Raw genomic sequence first — 24,763 nt, forward strand, 5'->3', positions numbered from 1 at the left:
AACCCCTAATGTTAATTAATGAAATATTTTTCAAATTCCTAAACTACCTTTAAGTAAGAGAAAATTATTCAAATGACCTTATTAGAATACTAAATGACTATTTCAACCAAATTTAATAGCACAAAACCATTTCTTATGTCCATCATTTTGGATTTTTTTTAGAGTGGAAAATAAATTTTTTGTTTACATTTGAAGACAAATTGTTTTTGAACAATTGGTTTATTGATGAATCAAATAATGAATTATTATTAATTAATGTCTATTTTGTTGAATTATATGAATAATAATTAGTTAATATTTTGTTTTGACAATAAATATATTGAATTATATGTTGAAATGATTATTTGAATTAATTTTCTCACTTAGTGATAACTTGTGCATTTATAAAATAATATATTGACAAAATTAACGTGATCTAAGAAATTTAGACAATTTTCAAAGAGTGCCAGAAGATATTTTGACAATAGTTTTTGATAGGGAAAAATAAATTTAGCATACCTGGATTTAACAATTAAAAACGATATCGTACTAGACCACGGCGAATTTCAACCTCAACAGTTTTGAATTAGAAGACTCCGAAGAAAAATGTTGTTTGTGTAAAAATTGGGTCAAGTGAGTCTTTATTGTGAAACCGACATGATCCGTTAATTAAGATTCCACTGTTAGTAGCACCTCAGTTTAAAAGAAGACTCGACTGTAAACCAATTCCTGAAAGACTTCAAATCTAATTTTGTCGAACCTGGCCACATGGCCAAGTTGGCCATAGGAGGAATTCGAGGTAACATGTCGTCCACACTGTATCATAGTGTGGTAACGTGTAATTTCATATTTGATTATATATATATATATATATATATATATATATATATATTTTAAATTATAATTGTTTGCTGCAATCCCGTGGGACCAAACTTGATTTAATATTTTGTGCATCAGACACTTGACAAATAGTAGTATTAAATTGCCAGGAATGGTATGCATATTATAATTCGACCATTTGGATCACTATGTAAATAATTTTTCATAAAAAAATATCCAACACAGTGGTTAAATACATATGCAAAAAGAAATGATATGAAAAAAAAAGAAAGAAAATGCACATGCAGACAAGACAAGCGTGAACCATTTATGGGATAAAAAACACTAGTGTGAACCCTCAATTGAGATACAAAGCTATTAAATTCCTTACGTCGACCAAATCGAAGTCTTTGAACTTACTTCCAAAAAAACGAAAAGAAAAGAAAAGAAAATATATTGAAATTTTCGTCCTATATTATTGTTAAATTCTCCCCGCAATTGATTAACTTTTTCCATAAAGCGCGATTAAGTTGTCCAGCAAGCAAGTTGCGATTCAATAATTGACAAATATTTTTTAATACTCGGGCTATGTGTACGTAGTATCAAGAATAACTTTTCCATTCTCTTTAATTATAAGAAGGGTTAAGTTAAGTTAGGCACGGACTCACAGTAAGATTAGTGGGAGCATATGTCTAAATTCTTTTTTTACATTTTATGTTTCAAATTTTTAAAAATTTATGAATATGCTCTCCCCAAAATTACAATTTTCCTTACTAAAATTCTTTTTTTGCGTTTTATATTTCAAAATTTTAAAAATTTATGAAGATGTCCCTACTAAAATTATTTTTTGTCCCATTGGAATTTTTTTTTTTTTTTTTTTTGCATTTTACACTTTAATTTTTTGAGAATTTATGCCGATGACACAACTGAAATTACAAAAATGATCTCACTATATAAATTTAGCCCCACAAATTAAAAGTTTATCCCCACTCACAAAATTTTCTAGGTCCAGGGTAAAGTGCAAAAAAAAATCCCTTGAATTATTGTCATTTTTATAAATAATTTTCATGAATTAAAAACTGTCCCCTAAACTATAGATTTGTTATAATTAAAAGCAAACCTATGCAAAATATTATTTTATCATTTCTCATTAATTTTGTCATTTCTTATTAATAGATTTGTAACTACCATTTTTTTAAATAATTAACTTATTATTAAAATTTTATTATTTATAATAAAACTTATTATATCCAGTTTAAACATTTTTACTATAGAAAAATACTTTTTTTTCCTATAATATATTGATGAAAAATTAATAATGTGATAACCAGAATTTTTAGAGTTCAATTTTATTTTTATTAAATTGAGAGAGATTATTTATTTTGATTCTGTTAATTATTTTTGTATTGGATCAGATTTATTTTGAGTGAAAGATTGTTTCTTTAATTTGCTAAATTTCACGGGGGTGGTTGTTTATCATTTGCACTCAAGATGGGTTTATTTGGTTGATGCATATCTTTTATATATATATATATATATAGTATTTTGGCATCTATTGGAAGTGGGGAACAGCTGGCCGAAGAGAAAAATGAGAAAGGAAAGATTATTTTGATGATAACCCTTTTTTGCAGGTCCCACTAGAATTTTTTGTGGTCAAAAATTGCATGTTGCTTGGCTTTGTACGTGGGCTGGCAATGGGCTGTTGGGTGATGTATATAATTGAAAAGAATGAAATGATGGGCGGTGGGATCCGATGGTAGATTTTTTTTTTGGCCAAAGTTTATTTTGTCTTGGTTCCTTCACGCGGGTTCTGACAGAGTAAGACGCGGGTTCTGACAGAGTAAGAAAAGAGAGAGAAATAGTTGATTCAGTGGCGGGTGCCATGGGTTTTATTTTGTCTTGGTTCCTTCACGCGGGTTCTGACAGAGTAAGAAAAGAGAGAGAAATAGTTGATTCGGTGGCGGGTGCCATGGGTTTTATTTTGTCTTGGTTCCTTCACGCGGGTTCTGACAGAGTAAGACGCGGGTTCTGACAGAGTAAGAAAAGAGAGAGAAATAGTTGATTCGGTGGCGGGTGCCATGGGTTTGAATGACTTGCCTTTATATATGATATATACATATATATTGTGTTGTGTGCTGAAAGTGGCTGGAAAGAGAAGTTTAAAAGAAAATGAAGAAAAGAAAGGTGAGTGGGAGCGGGACCTACAAAATTGATTTTTTTTTTTTGAAGTCCGCAGTTTTGCTTATAAATTGAGGGTGGTATGTGATACAAAGACGGAAGAGAAAAGTTAATACAGAGAAAGAGCCGAGATAGAGAGTCTTGAGAAATATAGAGTGAACCGAGAGAACGAGAGAGATTGATGAGGGACAGAGAGTGAGTCAAAGAGTCTGCAGAGGAGGGCGGAGGTTTGAGAACTTGGTGATCTAGTAAGAAAATTCTTTTTCAAGATAGGAGTCTCTAATTCACAAAATCTTGCATCTTTGTGAGTAACTTTATTTAATTAGTGTCCTAGCATGCTAATTTGTGTTATTTCACTCTAAAGTGATTTAATTGTGTATATGAAGTATATGATTTTGTGTGTAGTTGATGTTGTGCAAATTAACATGCTTAATTTGAATTGATTGCCTTGAAAATAATTTTATTGTTGTAAATAAAATTTATGATTATGTGTATTAATTAAATTGTATGAAAAATATGCCTAAATGTAAATTTCCCCATGATGTTTAAGACCTTACTAGAAAGTGTTATGTGGAAGCAAGTTAAATTGTGTGGTGGAAATTTATTTATTTTCATAATAATGACAAGCATGTGACATGCATGCATAGCATTCGGTATGGAAAAAGGGTAAAATGACTTGAAACAAATGGAAAAGAGATTTTTGGGGAAATGATTTGATTAAAGTGTTTTTGAGAAAACTCGGTTGCCGCGGAGTCACCAAAGGGCCGGTGTGTTAATATAGCCTAGAGGGAACTAGGGAGACTGCCTTAGCGTGGTTGAGCTATCTGTGCCTCAAATGACGCTACGAAGGTACCAAAGGTCAGGTACAGTAGCCAATCCTTCTCTTGTGTCGCTGCGAAGTCACCAAAGGGCGGGTTATATTAACAGTTTGTGAAGTGACGAATGTTTTTCTGAAAATGGGGAGTGACATATATGACATTACATTTATGACATGGCGTTGTTATTTTGGAATTTGAATTAATGTTGTATTCCCTCCCCGCATAGTATGACCTCGCTTCCTATTATGATTCATTGTTTGGATTCACGGGGTTAGAAGAGGTGTGTCTTAGGCACCACCTACTGAGCAATTTGCTCACCCCTTATATTTAATATTTTTCAGGACACGGATGGCAAGTGGCGGATGATGCTCTTCCACATGGTTCCATGAGTTCGTAAACCGTTTTGACATACTTTGTAGCTATAATCTCAATTTATTATTATTTAATTATTTATTTATTTATTTTATTTATAAATCCGGAATGACATGTATAATATGTATTAACGTAGAAAATAATGGTGTTGTCCCTAATTGACCTATAACCGAACCCGACTAACGGTTCGGACCGACGGGTTCGAGTCGTTACAAATATATTACTTAAATAAAAAATACTTTCTTTTTCATATAATACATATTCATAAAAATTTAATAAATTAATTAAATTGTTTTAAAATTATTTACTTAAGATTTTTATTTAAGCAATTAATTTTAAAAATAAAAGGTAAATTTAAGCAAATTTAATGGATAATATATCATCAAATTAGTATAATTTTTTTTCATAATGTATTTTAATAAGAAAAATAAATTAAGTTTAGTTGAATAAGAAAGGATATCATAGTCATTTAATGAAATGCAACAAACACATCTAACAATTGAAAAAAAAAAAAAAAAAAAAAATTAATACTCTGAGGCTAGCTACAAATTTAATGATAATTTATCGGGGTATTACAGAGTACCCAATACCTTTCATTAAGTTATTTTGAAAAGTCGACCAATATTGTCAATATTACTGTAATTTGGGTGACCCAAATGGAACAGATGTTTCTGTACGTTCAACGCTGGAATTGAACTTTACAAGTATTTATGAACAAAGTGTAAACGGGAGTGAAAAGCACGTGGTTGTTGAGGAAGTTATAATGATTAACAATGATAATCGAGTCAAAATCGTCTCCTATAAATTAAGATGTCACTCTCTTTAGTCTTCACCATATTATATGGTGAAGACTAAAGAGAGTGACATCTTAATATATATAGTTGATTCGGTGGCGGGTGCCATGGGTTTGAATGACTTGCCTTTATATATGATATATACATATATATTGTGTTGTGTGCTGAAAGTGGCTGGAAAGAGAAGTTTAAAAGAAAATGAAGAAAAGAAAGGTGAGTGGGAGCGGGACCTACAAAATTGATTTTTTTTTTTTTTTTTTTTTTTTGAAGTCCGCGGTTTTGCTTATAAATTGAGGGTGGTATGTGATACAAAGACGGAAGAGAAAAGTTAATACAGAGAAAGAGCCGAGATAGAGAGTCTTGAGAAATATAGAGTGAACCGAGAGAACGAGAGAGATTGATGAGGGACAGAGAGTGAGTCAAAGAGTCTGCAGAGGAGGGCGGAGGTTTGAGAACTTGGTGATCTAGTAAGAAAATTCTTTTTCAAGATAGGGGTCTCTAATCCACAAAATCTTGCATCTTTGTGAGTAACTTTATTTAATTAGTGTCCTATCATGCTAATTTGTGTTATTTCACTCTAAAGTGATTTAATTGTGTATATGAAGTATATGATTTTGTGTGTAGTTGATGTTGTGCAAATTAACATGCTTAATTTGAATTAATTGCCTTGAAAATAATTTTATTGTTGTAAATAAAATTTATGATTATGTGTATTAATTAAATTGTATGAAAAATATGCCTAAATGTAAATTTCCCCATGATGTTTAAGACCTTACTAGAAAGTGTTATGTGGAAGCAAGTTAAATTGTGTGGTGGAAATTTATTTATTTTCATAATAATGACAAGCATGTGATATGCATGCATAGCATTCGGTATGGAAAAAGGGTAAAATGACTTGAAACAAATGGAAAAGAGATTTTTGGGGAAATGATTTGATTAAAGTGTTTTTGAGAAAACTCGGTTGCCGCGGAGTCACCAAAGGGCCGGTGTGTTAATATAGCCTAGAGGGAACTAGGGAGACTGCCTTAGCGTGGTTGAGCTATCTGTGCCTCAAATGACGCTACGAAGGTACCAAAGGTCAGGTACAGTAGCCAATCCTTCTCTTGTGTCGCTGCGAAGTCACCAAAGGACGGGTTATATTAACAGTTTGTGAAGTGACGAATGTTTTTCTGAAAATGGGGAGTGACATATATGACATTACATTTATGACATGGCGTTGTTATTTTGGAATTTGAATTAATGTTGTATTCCCTCCCCGCATAGTATGACCTCGCTTCCTATTATGATTCATTGTTTGGATTCACGGGGTTAGAAGAGGTGTGTCTTAGGCATCACCTACTGAGCAATTTGCTCACCCCTTATATTTAATATTTTTCAGGACACGGATGGCAAGTGGCGGATGATGCTCTTCCACATGGTTCCATGAGTTCGTAAACCGTTTTGACATACTTTGTAGCTATAATCTCAATTTATTATTATTTAATTATTTATTTATTTATTTTATTTATAAATCCGGAATGACATGTATAATATGTATTAACGTAGAAAATAATGGTGTTGTCCCTAATTGACCTATAACCGAACCCGACTAACGGTTCGGACCGACGGGTTCGAGTCGTTACAAATATATTACTTAAATAAAAAATACTTTCTTTTTCATATAATACATATTCATAAAAATTTAATAAATTAATTAAATTGTTTTAAAATTATTTACTTAAGATTTTTATTTAAGCAATTAATTTTAAAAATAAAAGGTAAATTTAAGCAAATTTAATGGATAATATATCATCAAATTAGTATAATTTTTTTTCATAATGTATTTTAATAAGAAAAATAAATTAAGTTTAGTTGAATAAGAAAGGATATCATAGTCATTTAATGAAATGCAACAAATACATCTAACAATTGAAAAAAAAAAAAAAAAAAAAAATTAATACTCTGAGGCTAGCTACAAATTTAATGATAATTTATCGGGTATTACAGAGTACCCAATACCTTTCATTAAGTTATTTTGAAAAGTCGACCAATATTGTCAATATTACTGTAATTTGGGTGACCCAAATGGAACAGATGTTTCTGTACGTTCAACGCTGGAATTGAATTTTACAAGTATTTATGAACAAAGTGTAAACGGGAGTGAAAAGCACGTGGTTGTTGAGGAAGTTATAATGATTAACAATGATAATCGAGTCAAAATCGTCTCCTATAAATTAAGATGTCACTCTCTTTAGTCTTCACCATATTATATGGTGAAGACTAAAGAGAGTGACATCTTAATATATATATATATATATATATATATATTACAGTTTAAGACACAAGAATATACATCTAAAACCTTATTTTCAAGTTTCAATTGCTATGCAGCTGAAGCAATTGTTTTGTTGTGGAGGTCGTACAGATATGTAATAGATAAGCCACACTGGTATCTATTGGTCTGAGAGCTAGCTAGACAGGAAAGAATATATATCCAAAACCTTCCTCCAAGTTTCAATGGCTTCTTCGTCAACCCCTAATTCATCTTCTAAAAAGTACCCATTCCCATTAGGGATCAAAGTGACAGACATTTTCTCTTTCAAACTCTCTGGAGAGAATTACGTTACGTGGAAGCCGCTGATGATTGGTCTGATCAAGAGTCAAGGATTAATTGGTTTCATCAATGGTGAAGTTTCCGCACCACCTAAAAGAAAAGAGATCCCCTGGGAGTACGGTTTCATCCCCGAGTACCCCCGCAGAACAATAGAGATCGAGAACCCGGATTACGAGGCTTGGGAAAGAACAGATGCTCTGCTGCGAAGCTGGATTTTGGGGACGGTCAGTGAAGATTTGCTTCCAAACTTGGTGAGATTGGAAACTGTCAAAGACATGTGGACTATCTTAGAGGAGGTCTTAACTCCCAAAGAAACTACAATCAGCTGTAAGTGACTTTATGGCTGATCAAAATACTTTTAGCAACCATATTTACGTGAATAACTATATATATATATAGATATATTGATTCAAATGATCAGTGTATATACTAATTAGAGAGTTTCTAACGGGATTCTAGATCTTGCACTAAATTTGTTGTTTTAAAAAAAAATAATAATAATAATTACACCATTCAATAAAATTCTAATACACTCAGATATAAAAACTTTCCTTCCCTAAAATATATTTTTGATTCTTTTTCATTAACAAAAAAAAACCCATCCATCATTGTTGGAACTCAAACCCTCACCACGGAACTATGCCTGGCTACACCTAGGAGAATACATTAATCTTTGTCTTTTAAAATAAATGAAAAGAATGCCATTGAATTCATTAATGCATATCTTATAATTTATAATTTATAATGCCATTTATACAATTTTAATTTTTTTTAAAGTATTTTAAGAGATAATCTTTTTAATGTTTAGTTTTTATTTTTTGGTCCAGTCAAAAGAGGTAATTTATTCAACATAAATACTTTTTTTTTTTTTTTGGTCCCAGAGGCTTAAAATATGGAGAGAAAATTTAAAGGGTAGTAGTGTCATTTAAAAAGTAATAATTATCTAATTATAAAGTTAACATTATAATTATCATTTTATTTAAAATATAATGCAAATGTTAAAAACTGAAATACAAATACATGTGTATAACACTCATCTCAGACTTATGATGTGGACCTGTGGTCCTACATCAATTTTGAACGACGAAATATAAACAAACTTTTCAAATATAACTAAAATGGTGTATTTTGATTGGATTATTATTTTATATTATTGGCAATAAATTCACACATTATCCGGTAATAAAGAAAAGAGAAATGAAGTTCATTGCCTAAAGGAAACAAACACGGAAGCTGCAGGGAACGAGATTGCTTATCGAAGACATTTGGACCCACTGACGAAGGCTGCAAGGGAAGGTGACTGGAGGAGTGCGAGAGGGTTTCTGAGAAGAGAATATCATGAGCTCAGCTACCCCATCTTTGCTCTACTGAACCTAGCAATCGTGTTTAAGACGGAAATCCATTTCGTGGAGAAAGTGTTGGAGATCGCGCCACGAGATGCTTTGATACGATCTGATAGTGAGGGCTTCACAGCTCTACACTATGCTGCAATGGCTGATCACATCGAGGCAGCAAAGTTGTTGGTGGAAAAGAACCCAATATTGCCCAATCATACCAACAATAAACATTTATTACCTGTGCACTATGCTGCTATGTCAGGCCGAAGGAGGACGTTTCTTTACTTATGGGATCGAACCAACAAAGATATGGCACTCGAGGATGACCGTGGTGCTATTCTTATTAACGGTCTAATACTTGGCAATAACTATGGTAAGTACATTAATATATATATATATATATATATATATATTTTCACAGCTCCCATGTTATGCTTTACTCATTCACAATAAAGGAAAGATTATAAAGAACAAATATGATATCATGAGAAATGTTAATATATAATAATTTCTTACTAATTAGATTATTATTATTATTATTATTATTATTATTATTGTCCAAACTATATATGTTACAGATATAGCTCTATCGATGATTAATAGCAACCCCGAGTTAGCATGGATAGCAAGCGACCCGGCACTGAAAGCAATCACTCTCAGAAAATCTTCATTTCGAAGTGGAGCGCACTTAAATTTGTGGCAACGCTTCATCTACTCTTGTTAGTCTCTTCAATTCTTTTTTTTACAATACTTTTATCTTTTAGTTATTCTTTTTATAATATATGAAATGTCTACTACCTGTATAATAAATGGAACTCAAAAATGCGATTATTATTCTATAGGTTTGAAATCTTCATTGGGAAAAAAATAATAATAATAAAAAAAATTCTTCACTAAAATCAGAGAGTATTTTTTATTTATATATATGTCTGGGTATTATATGCATATTTACTGACTATGGCTACAAAATTAAAGCAACCAAAACACCCTGAAATATAGAATAATAATAATAGAAAATAAAAAAACTAGACTGCTTTAATATAAGAAATTATAGTACTTTCATTTAAAAAAAATATTATGTTTAAAAAGAACATTAGTAAACTCTAATCTAAATACATAACCTGGAATATAAATTCCCACGAATTACCTCTTGCTCTGCACCTAGGGAGGGATGTACTTGATTGGTAGTGGGTGCAAAAAAAAAATTGCAAAAGAAAAATTCGGTATATATATGCCTATTATTTTCACCTTTAGTATTAAATACTTATAAAATTTTAAAATTGCCTCCACTAAAAAATAACAGAAAAATCTTATTATTATTTAAAGGCTGCAACCCCTTGCATAATTTTCTAGACCTCAAAGTCTGCACCAGTCTGCTGATGATTGTTCTTCCTTTTAGATGCCCCCCCAAAGATGGAAGACTCAGCCTATCCAAGTAGTCTTCGAGGAGACAATGAGAATCCAGTCAATAGCTTCGCTTCTTTTCTGGCTTATGGTAAGACTTGATGTTGTGATATTATATACACAAATACTACAATGTTGTTAGCCTAGATCTAGAATTATATATTAAATTAGTACTTTCAAATTTACATTTACCAATTTAATGATTTTGCCAAGAAGCTAGTAACATAGCAATGTGGTAGGGGTGGGTCAGGCGGGGTGGGCCACTTCATATTTTTTCACATTTTAAGATAGTAGGGGGATCATGAAGAAAATTATTAATATGTGAGTTTCTTGACAAGATGAAAAAGAAAAAAAAAGAAAAAAGGTCATTTAAAGTGGATGGTGAAATTATTGTATTCTTTTGGTTTTACATGCAGTCTACCGAATCAGAATAGCTATTCTTCTTCTAATGCCCCAACGCAATTTCAATCAGTTATAACCAGTTGAAATTATTGATTATGACATGTTTTTGCTTTTGTTATACATACAGTGAAGCAAAAGTTGAATGGTGTATTTTGGAAACTCACTGAAATGTTCGGTAAGTAGCCACTTCACCTTCTTTCTTCTTGTTTTGGTATTTACTTTACTACTCCTGTCGCTTCATTGGGAGTCAGTTCTCCAATTCAACAATAGAAAACTTGAACACTAAAACTTTGTGAGAATCTTTGACAAAGTTGTAACGAAAAGCCACAGTAGGTAAATTTTTATTTTTATTTCTATTTTCAAATCAATTAGTCAATCTTAATTTCATTTGAATCACAGTGCCACAGATGAAGTACATTAGAGAGATAAAAAGAGAACATACTCAAGCACGTCAGCTCGTCAAACATCTGTGCCAGAATATTGAGATGTTAGGCCCTTTTCGAGCAGAGAATATATTAGAACAATCCTTAATAGCTGCAGCCAAAGTTGGGATTTCTGAAGTTGTTGAAGAGATTTTTGCAATATTTCCTGAAGCTTCCAATTTTACAAATGTGAAAGGACAAAACTGGTTCCATATTGCAATTTTGAACCGCCATGAAAACGTATTTAACCTTATTTATCAAGTCCGTGATCACATGAGAGATAAAGTTTTATTCATGGATTTATTCAATACGTCCTATCTAGATTTGGTCGCATGTTTGAAAAGTGAGCAAATAATCAATATTAGAGCTGGTGCAGCCAGTGCAGCTATACAAATGCAGCGGGAATTGCTGTGGTACGAGGTAATGAATTTTTTTTTTTTCCAATTTTTTAAAAATGCATTCCTTGGTATTTGGTATTAGGTTATTTTGTCCTAGTTACAAGCTCTTCCGCTTTTCACTGATGGGGCATGAATGCATTGGATATCATCTGTATCTCTGGTTCAATTCGAATTAATTTGGTAATAAGAAAGATCGTGTTTACCTTGAAATCCGATTAAAAGTAAGTCCATTTTATTAGTGTTGGATTTATTTAGATTATGAATTGGGTATTGTATTATGTCTAAAATCGTAGTTGAATTTGGATATGAATAACATGAATCCCTTACATGTGGATTGTATCTCAAATTTTTCTACTAAAATTTATTTGTAGTAAATTATAGGAATTAGTCAAATTTTTTACACTCTTTTATTTATTTTATTTGACCAAAATACACAATCAACTTTGACCATTACCGCTGATTTTTTTAACAGCAAGGTAACTCTAAGACTGGCTAGTGATGATGTATAACTTATGCATTATTATAGAATTACTCTATTTTCAATTCTTAAATTATGGGTCGATCAAAATGGCTATTTGATGGGAAAAGCCTTCACTTTAATGCAGGAAGTCGAAAAGTTGACATTTAAATTGTTCAGAGGCCCCTCAAATTATGAAATAGCATCGCGAAGAATGGTCTTTAGTGAGACACACGAGCAGCTGATCAAAGAAGGTGAGGTATGGATGAAACACACGGCCAATTCATGCATAATTGTAACAATTCTCATTATCACTATAGTGTTTGCAGCCGCCATCACAGTACCCGGCGGAAACAATAGCGACGGCCATCCAATTTTCTACAAAAATAAAGCTTTTTTAACCTTTGGTATATCAGATGCAGTTGCTTTTTTCTCATCTACTTCTTCTCTACTGACGTTCTTGTCAATCCTTACTTCGCGCTACACTGAAGAAAATTTTCTCAAAGTCTTACCAAGGAGATTAATTATTGGTTTGATAACCCTGTTCATCTCCATAATATCCATGGTTATAGCCTTTGGTGCCATCCTCTATCTTGTGTTTGGAGATAGGAAACCATGGATTCTTGCCCCTATTACCGCACTAGCCTGTGTACCTGGGATCCGGTTTGTGTCATCGCAATTTCCTCTTCTTTTTGACATGGTCAAATATACCTATCGCATTGGCGTTTTTTGTAAGCAGAGTGATTGTAAACTCTTCGTAATATAATAGAGAAGGGAAATAATTTAAAAACTTGTATGTCTGCCAATTTGAATCAATCAATTTGATTGAATTAAATTGACATTTTGTTCGCAGTGAGAATTCATAAATGTTGTATGTTAGAAAGCTTTGGCACATTGCTGTTATTAATGCTACAATAAATAATTTGAAGCCACGTTTGGAAGTTGGGTTAGGGGAATGCTACAATAGGTTGTGTAATCCATTCAGTAAAAGTTACTAGGTTGTGTAATCCATTCAGTAAAAGTCTATACCGTTGTCATATGGACTTGTATGTATCGGTCTTTCCATCATTAAATAATCATGCTAATCTCAACGAAATGAAAAATTAGATACACCTTTACATTGATTTGAAATAGGCGGTAGATGTTTGATGCTAAAGAAAACTAAAAAGTATGGCTTTAGAAATTTTATGGAATAATAACAATAAATAAATAAAAATTATATATATATATATATATTTTCTTGATAAGAAAATACACACCATCACTTGCTTTTATGAAGACTTTAAATTGAGAAAATACCACTAGATTACAGCATTTCTTATAATAAATAAAAATTATAATTTTAGTTTTACTTGTCATTAAGACCTGTATGATAAATGTTTTTGTTTTGTGCTTATGTTTTTGTCCGAAATAGAAACAACGTTTTTGTTGTGGAGTGCCTTCAAGACTGGACGAAAGAACATTTGGTAACGTTAAATTCATTCCAAGACTTTTGAAAGCAAAAATATAATAACTTATTTAATAAAAAGTATTGCAAGATTGAAAAAAAAAAAAAAAGACCACCTAAAATTTTATTCATTTGTTATTATTGTTTTAGGTATTGGCAATGCTTTTGTTACATTACGAAAAAAATTAAGAAACACTAAATTAATTAAATTTTTTTTTTTTTTTTAAGCAACAAAAGTTACACTATCCAAATTGCGGGCCTAAAAGTAAACTGGTTCAGGCTAATGGCATCCCTTCTGCATCTCAGTAAAGAAATCCAATGCCATTTTAGAGTCAAATCAGAAATAAGAATTGTCCAAGACCGAACATCCCTGCAAACAATAAGTCATCATCATATTACGGTCTAGTTTCTAACTTAACCATTTTCTTCATTGTATCACCTTGGTGAAGTCTCGCACTAGGAGAAAAATATCAAACGTTCAAATCAGATATTTATTATAGCTTTAATGAAAAAAAGGCTAAACATATTTACCACAAATTAAAATAATAAAGAAAAAAAAAAAAAAATTGAACATTATCTCCGAGATGATTTTGTGAACATATTTACCACAAATTAAAATAATAAAAAATAAATAAAAATTGAACATTATCTCCAAGATGCTTCAAAATCATCTCGAGTAACAATTCCACAAATTCAATCACAGTAGAAAACATCTAAAATGGTTTCTTGATCTTTAAAGAGTCCCTTTTTGGGAACCCAATTTGTTAAGAGTGTAATTTTTGAAGTTTTTTTTTTAGTGGTAAAAGAATGAATTTTTAAGGATACTTATATTATATATATATATATGATAGGTCCATATAAATTTTATTTGCTTTTATAAATTCAAGGTAAGAAAAATAAATTAAAAATAGTATATTGAATTTTGAATTCATCATTGCTCTATGGAACAATTATTTAGAAACCGTCAAAAATAAAAATGGGAATACATTTTTTGTACTTTCAAATTTACATTTACCAACTTAATGATTTTGCCTAGAAGCTAGTAACATAGCAATGTGGTAGGGGTGGGTCAGGCCAGGTACGCGACTTCGTATTTTCTCACATTTTAGGATAGTAGGTCGATCATGAAGAAAATTATTACTGTGTGACTTTCTTGATAAGAAAAAAAGAAAAAAAAAGAAAAAAAGAAAAAAGTCATTAGTTTAAAGTGGATGGTGAAATTATTGTATTCTTTATTTTCTTTTGGTTTTACATGCAGTCGACCGAATCAGAGTAGCTATTCTTCTTCTAACGCCGCAACGCAATTTCAATCAGTTATAACCAGTAGAAACTATTGATTATGACATGTTTTTGCTTTTGTTATGGATACAGTGAAGCAAAAGTTGAATGGTATATTCTGGAAACTCACTGAAATGTTAGGTAAGTAGCCACTTCACCTTGTTGCTTCTTGTTTTGGCATTTACTTTACTACTCATGTCGCTTCATTGGGAGTCAGTTCTCCAATTCAACAATAGAACACTTGAACACTAATGCTATGTGAGAATCTCTTAACAAAGTCGTAACGAAAACCCGAAAGCCCACAGTAGGTAAATTTTTATTTTTATTTTTTCGAATTTTAGTCAATCTTAATTTCATTTGAATCGCAGTGCCACAGATGAAGTTCATTAGAGAGATAAAAAGAGAACATAATCAAGCACATCAGCTTGTCAAACATCTATGCAGGGAAATTGAGAAATTAAAACCCTCTAACGCACCGGATATATTACAACACTCCTTAATAGCTGCAGCAGAAGTTGGGATTTCTGAAGTTGTTGAAGAGATTTTTGCAATATGTCCTATTGCGTTTGCTTTGACAAATGCGAAAGAACAAAAACGTGTTCCATGTTGCAATTTTGAACCGCCATGAAAATGCATTCAACCTCATTTATCAAGTCCGTGATGACATGAGACTCCAAGTTTTCTTAAACGTAGATTCATCCAATATGACATGTCTAGATTCGGTTGCTTGTTTGAAAAGTGAGCAAAGAATCAATATCAGAGCTAGTGCAGCCGGTGCAGCTTTACAAATGCAGCGGGAATTGCAGTGGTGTGAGGTAATGATTTTTTTTTTTTTTTTTTTCCTAATTTTTTAAAAATACATTCCTTAGTATTTGGTATTAGGTTATTTTGTCCTAGTTACAAGTTCTCCTACTTTTCACTGATGGAACATTAATGCATTGGATATCATATGTATATCTGGTGCAGTTCGAATTAATTTGGTTATAAGACATATTGTGTTTACCTTGAAATCCGATTAAAAGTATGTCCATTTAATTTGTGTTGGATTTATTTAGATTATGAACTGGGTAATGTATTATGTCCAAAATCGTAGTTGAATATGGATACGAGTAACATGAATCCCTTACATGTGGATTGTATCAGTTTACAGTCAAAATCCCAGTTGTTTGGAGAAATATAGAAACCTGCATCATTCTGTATGAATTCCCAAATGACTGAACTAAACTTGCAGTTAAAGAACAAGTGGTCCAAACACTCCCAATCAGCAAGGCAGAGATAACATGCATTGGTGTAGTGTTTGTATCTCATGGGTTTTGAGTCCAAAGTGTATAGTCCGAGAGCCAACCAAGCAATATGACCATGCTTTGAGATGTGATGTTTAAACCGGATTAGTTGGGGCCAATTAAATAACAATGATGGTGGTGTGAAATATTCCATTGTAAGTTTGTGAGAGTAATCAGATGGGGCACTTGGTAACCATTGAATCAAATCTGGAGTTGGTGAGGGTGTAGCAATCTGGAGTTTATTTATTTGACCAAAATACACAATCAACTTTGACCATCCTATAATTTTATTTTATAATATTTTAAGCTGATTTTTTTACAGCAAGGTAACTCTAAGACTGGCTAGTGATGATATAACTTATGCATTATTATAGAATTACTCTATTTTCAATTCTTATATTATGGCCTGATCAAATGGCTATTTGATGGGAAAATCCTTCACTTTAATGCAGGAAGTCGAAAAGTTGACAATTAAATTGTACAGAGACAAGTTAGGTTCTGAAAAAGCATCACCAAGAATGGAATTTAGTGAGACACACGAGGAGCTAATCAAGGAAGGAGAGATATGGATGAAAGACACGGCCAATTCATGCACAATTGTCACAGCACTCATTGTCACTATAGTGTTTGCAGCTGCCATCACAGTACCCGGCGGAAACAATAGCGATAACGGCCATCCAATTTTCTCCAAAAATAAAGCTTTTTTAACTTTTGGTGTATCAGATGGGGTTGCTCTTTTCTCATCGACTTCTTCTCTATTGGCATTCTTGTCAATCCTCACTTCGCGCTATGCGGAAGAAGATTTTATCAAAGTCTTACCAAGGAGATTGATTATTGGTTTGACAACCTTGTTCATCTCCATAATATCCATGATGATAGCTTTTGGTGCCATCCTCTATCTTGTGTTTGGAGATAGGAAACCATGGATTCTTGCTCCTATTACTGCACTAGCCTGTGTACCTGGGATCCAGTTCATGTCATCACAATTTCCTCTTCTGTTTGATATGGTCAAATATACCTATCGCATTGGCGTTTTTTGTAAACAGAGTGATCGTATGTTCTTCTTCTAAACCAAATAGAGAAGGAAAAAGAACAAAAAAAAAAAAAAAAAAAACTTGTATGGTCTGCCAATTTGAATCAATCAATTTGATTGAATTAATTGACATTTTGTTTAAAGTGAGAATTCATAAAATACAGAATGTTTGAAAGCTGTGGCACATTGCTGTTATTGATGCTACAATAAATAATTTGAAGCTATGTTTGGAGGTTTGGATTAGGAGTAATAAAATTAGACATCAGTTTGGCAGAAATTCTGTGTAATCCATTTTAACACCTCTGGAACCAATATGGCATCATCTTAAAAATAATATATATATTTATATATATAAATAATTATAGTATCTAATTGTATAACTGGACAGTACTTTCTAGTTTCTAACTTAACAAACTTAGTCATTGGATCACATTCATGAAGTACAGCACAAAGAGAAAATGATAAAAGGTTTGAAACAAAGAATTAACATACTTACCAAAAATAGAAAATATTGAATGGACGTTCTCTCAATGTTGACAAGACAACAATTTTCAGCATGGGAAGGGAAGATAGAAATACAAATACAATTTGTGTTGTGGGGTTACTACTTAACAGAGATGCGGGGAGAGAAAATGTCGTTAGAATAATTTTAAATCTCAATGTGACAATTACAAAAATGCACAATAATACGTTATTTAAATAGTGGTGTAATATTATAATATAATATAATATTTTACATGATTATTGTAACTTTAATCTATATCTGTTTCTCAAGTATTTTATAGTAGTTGTATGGTGATTTAGTTGTTATATAGTTGATATAATGTGTTGCACAACCAATTTATAAGGTTATAAGGTTGACCTATGGAATCCTTGATTCAAGATTTCACTATCAACCTTGTGACTTGATTCAAGATTTCACTATCAACCTTGTGACCTACAAAACGTAATATTTTTTCTTGATAAAATGGTTGAGTAGGGCAAACTTGTATCCATTCAGCACTGTACGCATATGGTTCAAAAAAATTGTGAAAAAAACAAATCAATGTTAGGCACGTTGAATTTGTCATTGGTATGCCCATACAATGAAAATGTACCACATAAATTTAATTATCAACATCTTTTACGCACAAGGGGAATAAATTTCATGAATTAATAAGGACGAATCTCTATTAAGGCTGTTTATTTTACGTTTTATTGAAAAACAGGTCTTACATGTAAAAATGTTGATAATTAAAAAGTTGATATGGTACTTTTTATTGGATTGACAAATTATTGATATCTATATTTGAGGAACAAGTGCAGAAAACATCCCTAAAGTATATTCGATTCGCGTAACATTTTTACCCATATTTAAAAAAGTATGCAAAAAAACACATATAATCTTTTCACATTTGTGCAAAAATACATTCAATAAAAAAATCTGACATAAATTAGTGTTGTAATACTCGTTTTGCCCTTTTACTTTTCCGAAAATGGCCAAGGGAGTATATATTATGTGCACATTACTTTATATATATATATATATATATATATATATATATATATATATATATAGATATTTGAAACTTTTTTCTCTATATACATCTCTAAACTTTTTTTTTGAAACTTTGAGAATTTATAGAACAAAGATTTGAAATTTTTGAGGTTTCAATTTACGTTTTCTACTAAATTTTTTATTTTATTTTTTGTACCAACATTGTTAAATCAAAAAAAAAAAAAAAAAAAAAAAAGGGAAAAAATCTCAATATCAATGTACACTGGTTTTCGGAATTTGGAGCAGATTTGTTTTCTTTAGTTTGCACTTTATTTTTATTTTATATTTTATATTATCATCTCTACTTTTCTTTTATACTTTTATTCTTATTTTTATTTTTATCTTTACTTGTTCATCACTGGAATCCTCTAATAGTGTTCTTTTTGGTCATTTTACAAAATTATTTATTTTTATATATTTTATAAAATGATTCAGTAAGAGTAATTTAGTCAACTTAGGGTTTAAATTTGTTAAAAGGATCTATTTGCACAAAATTGAAACTTTAGGGCACCAGTGAGGGATGTCTTCCATTAGTGACTTTTTCGGTTATTTTACAAAATTATTTATTCTTATATATTTTATAAAATAATTCAGTAAAGGTAATTTAGTTAACTTAAGATTTAAATTTATTAAGGAACTTGTTTGCATCCAATTGAAACTTTAAGAGTATTTTTTACAAGTAAAAAGTGTGATATCCACATCCTTATATTTGACTCATCCAATTTCTATAATTATAAATGACATGAGATGGACGAGCTACCTAAAAATTAATGTATCTGAAATATTATATATTATATATATATATATATATACACACCCATTTAGTCGGTTTTATAGCTTTGGTAGCAAGTTACTAATTTGAATACTTAATGTGGCAGATGGGAATTTCCTACGTGTAGTGGCTTTGGTCCGTTCTTTTTTTTAGGCCCACAACTAAAGTAGCAAAAAAGGCAGGCCAGGCCCACTCTATTTTGCAATGGCCATTTGTGGTACCAGGATCTTCTTGCGGACACAAATTTTGTGATGGTAACAGGATGTTTCCAGGCCCACTTTTACTACTTCCATGCGCTCTCCTCCTTTTTTTTTTTTTTTTCAAACGTTAGAAATATGTAGGCGTGGATTAACAATTTCATTGAACTTCACACTAAGAAAATTTTCACATAAGTTTGACTATTGGTGTTGGGATGTGAATCGATTAATTAGTTTGGTAATTATAATTGATCTATGTTGAAATTTGTTTAGGGAGATAATATTTGTATTTATTTTTTATAATGTACTCCACTTGAAATTAGGGTTACAACTCGGGTAGGTTGAACAAGTTTAAGATCTAACTTGAGCCAAACCCGACATATAAAATGTTTAACTCAAGCCCAATCTTAACCTTATCTTCAATTCTAACTTCTCAACCTAAACCCAACTCATCCTTCTAGTTTTAAACTCGGGTTTTAACTCAACTTTAGATTTCAAGTTTAAAAGTCGGGTTAATTTGGGTTATCCATATGGCTAATTTGATTAAATTACTCTTAAATGAAAAAAAAAATTAAAAATTATTGCAATTTTTTAATAAATTACTAACAAATGCTTATAAAAATAATTCTACTAAATGTTAATATAAAATAAATTAAGATTTAACAAAAGAAATTGAAATAAAAAGTTGATCATAATTTGAAGAATATATATAATGTATTTAAAGTTAAAAAAACATATAAATAATATTAAATTTTGGATTTGAGTTTGTTCGGGTTGATAACACATCAACTCAAGCCCAACCCTAATTAAGTTCGAGTTAAGAATTTTCAACCCATACCCAATCCTAATTATAAAAATGATTGCTTTCAGACTATCTTCGAATTGCCCAACTCAAATTACACCCCGACTTGAAATAATGTTATTTACTTATAAATAACATATTCAATATTTTTGTCACGAAAGAGATCAAAAAATGAGTGCATTTATAAAAAATAGGGCGAACATCACTTCTCATTTGAAAGGATTATCAACCTACTCATAAAATAAATAGACTCATGATTATTTTGTTTTCGATTTTTTTTTTTAGTTGGTACTTATACACCTTTTTTTAAAAAATTGTTTGTACGTAACAGAAATCAATTTTGAAAACTAGTTAATGTTTCATGAGACACTAGGGTTTAAATCTTTTCCAATTAAGCCAATTCCTTGAAATTAATCTTTATATATATATATATATATATATATATATATATATATATATATTATTTGGTGAGACGGAGAGATCATTGCTCTGACACAGCCCTCTTCGCCGAAAAAATAAAAAAGTCTTATGAAGTTGGTGTCATTATTTTTTGGACTCAAAGTCACAAAAAAATTTCTAAATTAACCGAGTGCAGGTGTATGAGTTTTGAGATTAGCCTTACAAGAGTACGAGGATATCCTTGATTTCTCATTAAAAACAGACAAAATAAATAAAAATAATAATAAAAAACAAAAACCTTTTAAGGGTAAATATAAAGTGAACTCATGTCTGAAAATGAAAACGATAAGTAGAATCACCCTAACCATAACGTCTTTTTCCCTAAAGCTTAAAATAATAATAAATAAATAAATAATCCAACTTTGCTTCCTAATTATAACTTCAATGAAACTTTTAATTTCAAAGTAGACGAAGCTACTAGTATTGGTAAAGGAAATTTAATAAGGTCCCAACTTTTAATTTCCAATTTCCAGTCATTTATTTCAACAAAATTAAATCAAATTACTTCCACCCATGAAATAACTAATTTTCCATTTCCATTTGTTTATGGAAAAAACCACATAAAAAAAGTTGGAATAAAGCAACAGAGTTTGTCATAAATCTTCTAAGAAAGTGAACTTTCCCGGGAAAATTCTTTGGCCAACGGTTAAAAATTGTAGTCAATATAGCGAAACAATATTGCAATCTATCCGCATTCACAACAAGAATTGGTTGGCTTTTTGAAGCCTGACTTTGAAAACAATGCATATGAGAAATCCCATGAATTCTCATTTTACAATATCATCACTCTGCACTCCAAAAAAAAATTACCTCAAACTATAAAAGCACATTCATTTCTTCACAAAACTAAAGCAGCATCAGTACTTCTCTGTACATAAATTCTTCAGATTCATAATCAAAGTAGTGTATCAAGCAGGTGGTTAGGAGCCATTTGAATCCAATGAAGCCTTGACATTAGTTGTTTTGTCACTTCCTTCAACAATCGTCGAGTCAGAATGAACATTAGCATTATTTTCGACACAATGTAAATCATTTTTGTCAACCATCATGCTCTGATCTCCATTCAAATTGTAGGCTTCATCATGCAGATTCGTCGAGTCTTGGATGTTTGATGAAGTCTTGACATTGGTTGTTTTCTCTCTTTCATCAACAATCGTCGAATTAGAAGGAACATAAGCATTGTTTTCGACACAATCCCAGTCATTCTTATCAACCATCATGCTCTGATCTCCATTCAAACTGTAGGTTTCATCATGTTGATTCTTCGATTCTTCAACGTTGGATGCAGTCTTGACATTGGGTGTTTTGTCACTTCCATCAACAACAGTCGAGTTAGAAGGAACATGAGCATTATTTTCGACACAATGAAAATCATTGTTGTGAATTATTGTTTCGTCACTTCCTTCAATGACCATCGAGTTATTAGGAGGAACATCACCATTATTTTCCATGAAATTTCCATTGAAATTGTAGGTTTCATCATCCATGACCATCGAGTCTTCGATGATGTTCTTGTAGAATTCCAACTCCGCTTCCAAATCTTGAATCTCTTTATCCTTCTCAGCAAGAAGATCATTAGCCTTTTCGAGTGCATCCATATCGTACTCTGCTTGCTCCTCCATCATTCTCAAGTACTGCAACGCCTCCATATGAAGTGCGGCCTTCTCCTCCTGCAGCCTCGTGATCATTGCCATCGCCTCGTTTGCAGCATCCGAAGCAGCATTTCTTTCTTCCTCCAGTTCCTTGTACAAAGCACTCATGCATCGCTTGTCATGCTCGATTTGTCTTCTCAATCTCTCAACTACACTTTCACCCTCGATTTCACTAATAGTACTGCTTCCGTCTATAGATTCATATCCGGATTCTTTTCTATCCAACGAGGTTGATTTTCGAGGGGAGGGAATTTCTTTCGAGTTAGAGGATTCAGTTCTGCCTAATTCTTCGTCATCAGTTTTCGTTCCATCAATCCCAATTGCAGATGATACATTTGGTGACAACTTTGCATCTTCTTGAACAACTATAGTGTCAAGAGGAGGAGGAGGTTGTTTCAAATGCACACTAGATACTTCAAAAGCGAGTTCTTTAGTAGAAGATTCAGTTCTACGTAATTCCTCACTATCAATGTGCATTCCATCAATCCCAATTGCAGATGATACTTCATGCGGCGACAACTTTGCATCTTCATGAACTCCTTTAGGTTCAAGAGGAGGTTGTTTTAGATGCACACTAGATACTTCAAAAGCGAGTTCTTTAATGCCGCCAACCGACTCACTCACATTACTTGTTTCCGTGCCATTTGCAATTGGCGGAGCATTGCTATGCAGAACATGAACAGTTTTTAAAACTTGATCACTTGTCGGACTTGTGCATTCCGTGAATTCTGCATTCCCGGAGATAGATGTATGTCCAATGTCATTGATTCCGTTAGCATCAACCAAATTCTCCGGTGAAGGAATTGTCACCACGTCCGAAGGAGGGATAACATCTAGTAAACTAAGCTCGGAGAGTGCAAAGCCACTCGACTCTCGGGAGAGAGTACCAAGAGGGGTATCTGCTGATATACCAACACCAACATGACCTTCCTCAACATTGGGTGACAGAGGGACATCATTTAGTGAAATAAGCTCCGGCATTGGATTATCCCAAATAAGCTCTCGCAAACTATTCCATGCCGAGTATTTGGCATCACGAGGCTCACTTCCATGAAGTTGCACACTCTGATCCAAAAGTGAAGGCTCGTGACCAGAAGAAGCTTGTTGAGTTTGTGGTGTTTTAGGCACATTTTTTGCACTGCGCCCAGCAACAAGATCTTTGTTGAACTCACTTTTTCGATCATCGTCAGAGAATTGAAAGTCGGAATCAGAATCAGAAGTAAATTTCAGCTCACTGTATCCCACGTGAGGAAGGGGGTTCCGAGGCTTTGACGGCTCAGCAAACTTATCCCTCATCTTCTTCATGCTGTCACGACGACTAAAACGACTACGTCCTGGCGTGCGAGGCAGAGGAGGTTTGACATTTGCTCTAGCTCCATATCCAATCGGAGCTATTTGAAGCAATCTATGAGCGTTTGATTTAGGCCTCCATGGCATGTTACAACAAGAACAATACCTAGTGTTTACAGAACCAGGAATAAAATTGTTGTTCAAAAATGGACTAGAAAAACCACCCCTCTCGAAATCAAGCCCCGATCTACCTATGAACAATGGGCTCGATTTGTTCTGCGTAAAGAATGACATGACACATTCTTCACACATGTCACGGACATCTGCAAGCTTGTCATGGACATTACAATATACCAAGGACGATATTTCCACTTTGTGATTGTTACAGAGTAAATTCTTGTAAAAATGCGGCTTTTCATTTTCGAAAAAATGATCGAGCCTCGAGCATAACAGACAATGTGTTTGCAAATCGCAATAACGCGCGAATTTTGTTAGCAAATATGATAATGTACCATCAACGAACAACAAAAAAATGAAGAACCATTCACATGCAGCGGAAGATAAGACATACATAAATCCTCGTGGACTCCTATGTGAATTGACATATGAAGTCCCCTTGGCAGCCATTTTCGTCTTAATGAAATCACATTAGGCCGCAGTTGTCACGGTCTCGTAATTTGCTCAAAGGGTTGAAGTACAAATTGACTCCTAACCCGATTTGATCAGTGAGTGCTTCAGATTGAAGGAGGAAGAGGAAGAAGAACAAATGGAGATCAAATGATGATCGAAAGGGTAAAAAAAAAATGTGGCTAAAAATGGATGGAAACGAGAATAAAAATAACAAATTAATCTGGCGTTGACGTTGAGTTTTTTGAAGTGGATTGTGTTATACGTGGCGAGCGGAGAGAGAGCGTGGATTGATGAGTACTCGCGCGAGTGGGGGAGGTTGTAGTCGTCCGTTTTTTTCTCAAAACGCGGGTGAAAAAGCAAACAGATGACTTGGTTTGTGTGTGCGTGAGTGTGTGTGTGTTTGTGTGTGT

At 32.4% G+C, this 24,763-nt stretch overlaps 3 protein-coding genes and 2 long non-coding RNA genes across 5 annotated transcripts; 4 read left to right on the top strand and 1 right to left on the bottom strand.

The window, feature by feature from the left end:
* The first annotated feature begins 2,555 nt into the window (after nt 1-2,555).
* On the top strand, nt 2,556-4,268 carry LOC132271336 (uncharacterized). The gene is made up of 2 exons (XR_009469705.1): nt 2,556-3,280; nt 4,136-4,268. It is a non-coding gene; the product is annotated as an uncharacterized LOC132271336 (long non-coding RNA).
* Nucleotides 4,269-5,033: 765 nt separating this feature from the next.
* On the top strand, nt 5,034-6,897 carry LOC132268606 (uncharacterized). The gene is made up of 2 exons (XR_009469315.1): nt 5,034-5,427; nt 6,339-6,897. It is a non-coding gene; the product is annotated as an uncharacterized LOC132268606 (long non-coding RNA).
* A 370-nt stretch (nt 6,898-7,267) lies between these two features.
* LOC132271337 (uncharacterized) lies at nt 7,268-12,913 on the top strand. Its single transcript, XM_059772685.1, has 7 exons — nt 7,268-7,880; nt 8,793-9,263; nt 9,469-9,609; nt 10,290-10,385; nt 10,824-10,871; nt 11,096-11,538; nt 12,122-12,913. Exons 1-7 carry the CDS (start codon nt 7,457-7,459, stop codon nt 12,737-12,739), a joined length of 2,241 nt encoding a protein of 746 aa, XP_059628668.1. The 5' UTR covers nt 7,268-7,456; the 3' UTR covers nt 12,740-12,913.
* Nucleotides 12,914-14,416: 1,503 nt separating this feature from the next.
* Nucleotides 14,417-17,287, top strand: LOC132271339 (ankyrin repeat-containing protein ITN1-like). The gene is made up of 2 exons (XM_059772686.1): nt 14,417-14,839; nt 15,067-17,287. The coding sequence occupies exon 2, from the start codon at nt 16,407-16,409 to the stop codon at nt 17,049-17,051; it is 645 nt and encodes a 214-aa protein (XP_059628669.1). The 5' UTR covers nt 14,417-14,839; nt 15,067-16,406; the 3' UTR covers nt 17,052-17,287.
* Nucleotides 17,288-21,701: 4,414 nt separating this feature from the next.
* LOC132270075 (myosin-binding protein 1-like) lies at nt 21,702-24,350 on the bottom strand. The gene has a single exon (XM_059771282.1). The coding sequence runs from the start codon at nt 24,348-24,350 to the stop codon at nt 21,702-21,704; it is 2,649 nt and encodes an 882-aa protein (XP_059627265.1).
* Nucleotides 24,351-24,763: the final 413 nt, after the last annotated feature.

The sequence above is a fragment of the Cornus florida genome, unplaced genomic scaffold (genome assembly GCF_030987335.1).
Source record: "Cornus florida cultivar Cherokee Brave unplaced genomic scaffold, ASM3098733v1 CherokeeBrave_3.0.0_Hap2_Chr08, whole genome shotgun sequence".
NCBI lineage: Eukaryota > Viridiplantae > Streptophyta > Magnoliopsida > Cornales > Cornaceae > Cornus > Cornus florida.

Excerpts from the sequence above, each read along its gene's own strand:
- LOC132271339 (XM_059772686.1), top strand. The coding sequence starts at position 16,407 with ATGGGAAAATCCTTCACTTTAATGCAGGAAGTCGAAAAGTTGACAATT.
- LOC132270075 (XM_059771282.1), bottom strand. The coding sequence starts at position 24,350 with ATGGCTGCCAAGGGGACTTCATATGTCAATTCACATAGGAGTCCACGA.
- LOC132271337 (XM_059772685.1), top strand. The coding sequence starts at position 7,457 with ATGGCTTCTTCGTCAACCCCTAATTCATCTTCTAAAAAGTACCCATTC. Across the intron at positions 7,881-8,792 it reads CAAAGAAACTACAATCAGCT|GGAACGAGATTGCTTATCGA; the intron begins GTAAGTGACTTT and ends CGGAAGCTGCAG. Across the intron at positions 9,264-9,468 it reads AATACTTGGCAATAACTATG|ATATAGCTCTATCGATGATT; the intron begins GTAAGTACATTA and ends TATATGTTACAG.